The sequence below is a fragment of the Aulonocara sp. 'chitande type north' Nkhata Bay genome, linkage group LG3, assembly GCF_057382095.1.
Source record: "Aulonocara sp. 'chitande type north' Nkhata Bay isolate Kocher_YH1m ecotype deep benthic linkage group LG3, A_spYH_male_GT1.1, whole genome shotgun sequence".
In the NCBI taxonomy this organism is placed as follows: Eukaryota; Metazoa; Chordata; class Actinopteri; order Cichliformes; family Cichlidae; genus Aulonocara; species Aulonocara sp. 'chitande type north' Nkhata Bay.
Window position 1 is genome coordinate 67,256,691 of NC_141346.1, and position 3,557 is coordinate 67,260,247.

General features: G+C 44.7%; 1 protein-coding gene across 1 annotated transcript; it reads left to right on the top strand.

The window, feature by feature from the left end:
• The first annotated feature begins 1,340 nt into the window (after nucleotides 1-1,340).
• On the top strand, nucleotides 1,341-2,747 carry LOC147336707 (uncharacterized). The gene has a single exon (XM_086286223.1). The coding sequence runs from the start codon at nucleotides 1,341-1,343 to the stop codon at nucleotides 2,745-2,747; it is 1,407 nt and encodes a 468-aa protein (XP_086142349.1).
• The last annotated feature ends 810 nt before the right edge of the window (nucleotides 2,748-3,557 follow it).

Here is a 3,557-nt window from a genome sequence, read left to right on the forward strand (position 1 = left end):
CATGATGTGCAATGGCAAACCAATTCTTCCAAAATCCCTTCATAAAACTGCCGCTTTAGTGACACACTCGCAAACTCATGTGTCATCAGGAGGGATGATTCATATACTTAATAAACAATTCTACACAAAAAATTTTGAAAGTTCAGCAAAAGAGTTTATCAGAACATGCATGATTTTCCAAAAACACAATGCACAGGGAAACTTAAGACCCAAGCGAGGTCGTTTCCCTACACCACCGCACCCATTTCACACTATCCACATGGATTTTATAGAACTAAACGAATCGCAATCTTCCAAATATGCACTTGTGATAATAGATGTATTTTCCAAATGGCCAGAAATATACCCAGTGAAAAAAGCAGATGCAATTTCAGTAGCAAAATGTTTGTGCAACCATTACATACCCACATATGGCATTCCAAGTTTGATACGGTCTGATAATGGCACACATTTTGTAAATGAAGTAATAAGTAAAGTCTCTGAAGCTCTAGGTTTTAGCATAAAACACCACTGTGCTTATCATCCACAAAGTGCAGGATTAGTCGAGAGAACTAACGGCACAATTAAACAAAGATTAAGAAAATGTATGGAAGAAACTAGAAGACCATGGCCTGAATGTCTGAGCTTAGTTAAGCTATGGATGAGAATAACTCAAGGAGCAGGTGGTCTGACCCCATTTGAAATCATACATGGCAGACCATTTCCCCTGCCGATCACTTCTGAGCCGATTAATAAATCGATCACAGAAACAACGATGGCAGAATGGATGACAAAACTGTTTGAGAATAAAGAGGTGATATTGAGCAATCAGCTGCCGAGTAATCTATCTCCAGTCTCTTGCAGGTTGAACCCCGGTGATTGGATTCTGATTAAAGTCCTCCAGCGAAAGAACTGGAGCGCTCCCAGGTGGGAGGGGCCCTTCCAGGTGTTGCTTACTACACCGACAGCTTGTAAAATAGCTGAACGACCTTTGTGGATCCATCAAAGTCATGTGAAGAAGGTGTTTGAACCACAATAAGACGCCAGCCCCCCGAGACACTTGGTACTCTGGGTGTGGAGGTGAAGGGCGATTGGGTATACCCCGCCCTCATCCTTCTCACATTCGGTCTACGTACCAAGAGTTTTCGGTGAGCCAGGTCATCCTAAAGAACAAACACCCACTGAAATAACCAGCCCCCCACCAGAGAGAGGAACCAACAAAGATAGAGGAAACCAGCCTGATGAATTCAGAAGGAGAAGAGTCACCAGCCCCAGCCCCAAAGCTGTTGTGTTTAGGTGCTTGTGATTTTAAACGGAAACGGCTCATGTGTTGCCTATTCTGTCTGATGGCCATCATCTTGATGGTGATGCTCTTCTGGTTGATGCCCGGCGGAGCCCCCAGGACAGAACTAACTATTCCCCGACCTAAGAGGTGGACCCATGATAATTCCCACCTCTCTGAGATGACCCAAGACCACGTTCACCCCTGGATGAACAATGCCTGGTACCGATACATATACAATAGAACAAAAGAAAGAGGCTGTTATGTCTGCTCTCACATGCCCAGTACATCTGTCCACCCAACCATATATGGTCGTATGATGAACAGTCACTGGCAAAGTAAGTGTGCAGCAAGTTTCGCCAGCATTGGAAGACAACATGTTGCAATCAGAATTGAAGCTTTGCACCTGTGGGCAGAAGGTCTGAAGAATGGAACCTGTGACGACAAATTCTGGGTAGACATGACAATGAAGAACAGAAATGCCTCAGTCCCTTTCCCCGTCTTTATGGCCCCTAAAGAGAAACAGCATCCTCTGTGCTTCTATCAAGCAGCAGAGCAAGGACGCCACCCCCTGGGCCATACCAGCAACTTCAACGCAACCTATGGAGAAGTGGAGTATGGAACAGTCAAAAGACACCGACGTGTAAATGGCACCTATTGGGTACAAGGTATGGCATGGCTGTGCGGACAGCGTGCATACTTTATTCTACCACCTTTCTGGTCAGGATGCTGTGCACCTATCTTCATCTCAGACCACACCTTTAAGATAACAGTGCACAACAACGCCAGAGTTAAACGCGACGTAGAAATCAAGCCCCATGATCCATTCCATGGATCTGATGTACCAGACGACTTCAAACTCTGGACCACCGGCCAGAAGGTAATGCACGCTCTGTTTCACTGGGTAGGAGTAGGAAAGCACGCACTACAAATAGAGACTTTAGACTATCGTTTTGGACTGTTTTTGAATGCCTCCACCCGCATTGACAAAGGACAGAATGAAGAAATTGATGCAATCCGCATCACTGTCATGCAACACCGAGTGGCTTTAGACATCATTCTTGCAGAGAAAGGAGGTCTCTGCGTATTGTTTAACACTACATGTTGCACCTACATACCTGACAACATACACTCATTAAACATGACAAATGCTTTGAATGTTCTGAAACAATTGAGAGACGCTCAGCAGCAGGACTACGTAGCCGATAGGCAAGGCTGGTGGGACTGGTTGCTGAGTGGCTCCTGGAAATCCTTACTGATTAAAGGCCTGTTGGCCCTCTTCAATGTGATGTTACTGTTTTGCCTTTTCACTGCTTGTATTATCCCATGTCTGAGAAGCATAATGACAAACATGTTCAAGCGTATGTTAGGAAATTATGTCTTGATCCAGAGAAACATGGAAGATCCTTATCGCGAGTATGATATGCTGATCATGGAGGAAAGAGTGGAAAATCCCTACTATGGTCTTAATGGAGCTGCTGTTTAAATACTTCACTGAATGACATGCAAGTTGAAAATGTGACTAACAAGTGACTATGCATTGATTTAAAACCTGTGAAATATATTAACATCAGGAGGGAAATGTAAGTGGATTTTTATGAAATACAATATAATCAAGTGTGCCTTATATTCAAATACAATATAATCAAGTGTGCCTTATTTTCAAGTGTTCATATATTTTCACATAACCGAGTCTATTGTTAACAAAACACAATGCATTCTTTTTTAGTGTCTGTGATGTCAGATAAGCATGATAAACTTCTGTATTCTTTACCCCAGAGTGCGTAAGGTCAGATAAGCTGAGCTAATGTCTTAACTCTCCCCTCTTTTCTGTTAAAAGAGGAAGTACTATGTAACCTGCTTTGCCCTATAAATAAAGGAACAAGGCATGCACTCTGTGTGTGTGTCTGCTCAGAGCCACACACCCATGCGCATGTTTTAAAACTCTCTGAATTGGTCTGCAGTGTCTTATTTCTCTTACTTGTGAACAAATGTCTACCCCTGACACCGTGTATCGTGCCCACCCCCAAGATCCTATATGTATGTGTAATGAGGGTGTGAGTAATGTGAATGTCTAAGTTGTGGAATAAAATTGAGGCAGAGGCAGCCAGAAGGGGACAGAGGGACGGGGGGGGGGGGGGGGGTAGCCTCCTCTGCACCCTGGTGACATACCCCTACTCCAAGGCCCTGCATGTGTGGGTGGTTGTGGTGGAGCGGGAAGAGGGAGGCAGCTGGAGATGGGGAGGGAAGGAAGGGAGGGGCAGGTGACCCCTCCCTGGGGCCAGCTCCCCCACTG

Coding starts and splice junctions, on each gene's coding strand:
- LOC147336707 (XM_086286223.1), top strand. CDS start 1,341: ATGGTGATGCTCTTCTGGTTGATGCCCGGCGGAGCCCCCAGGACAGAA.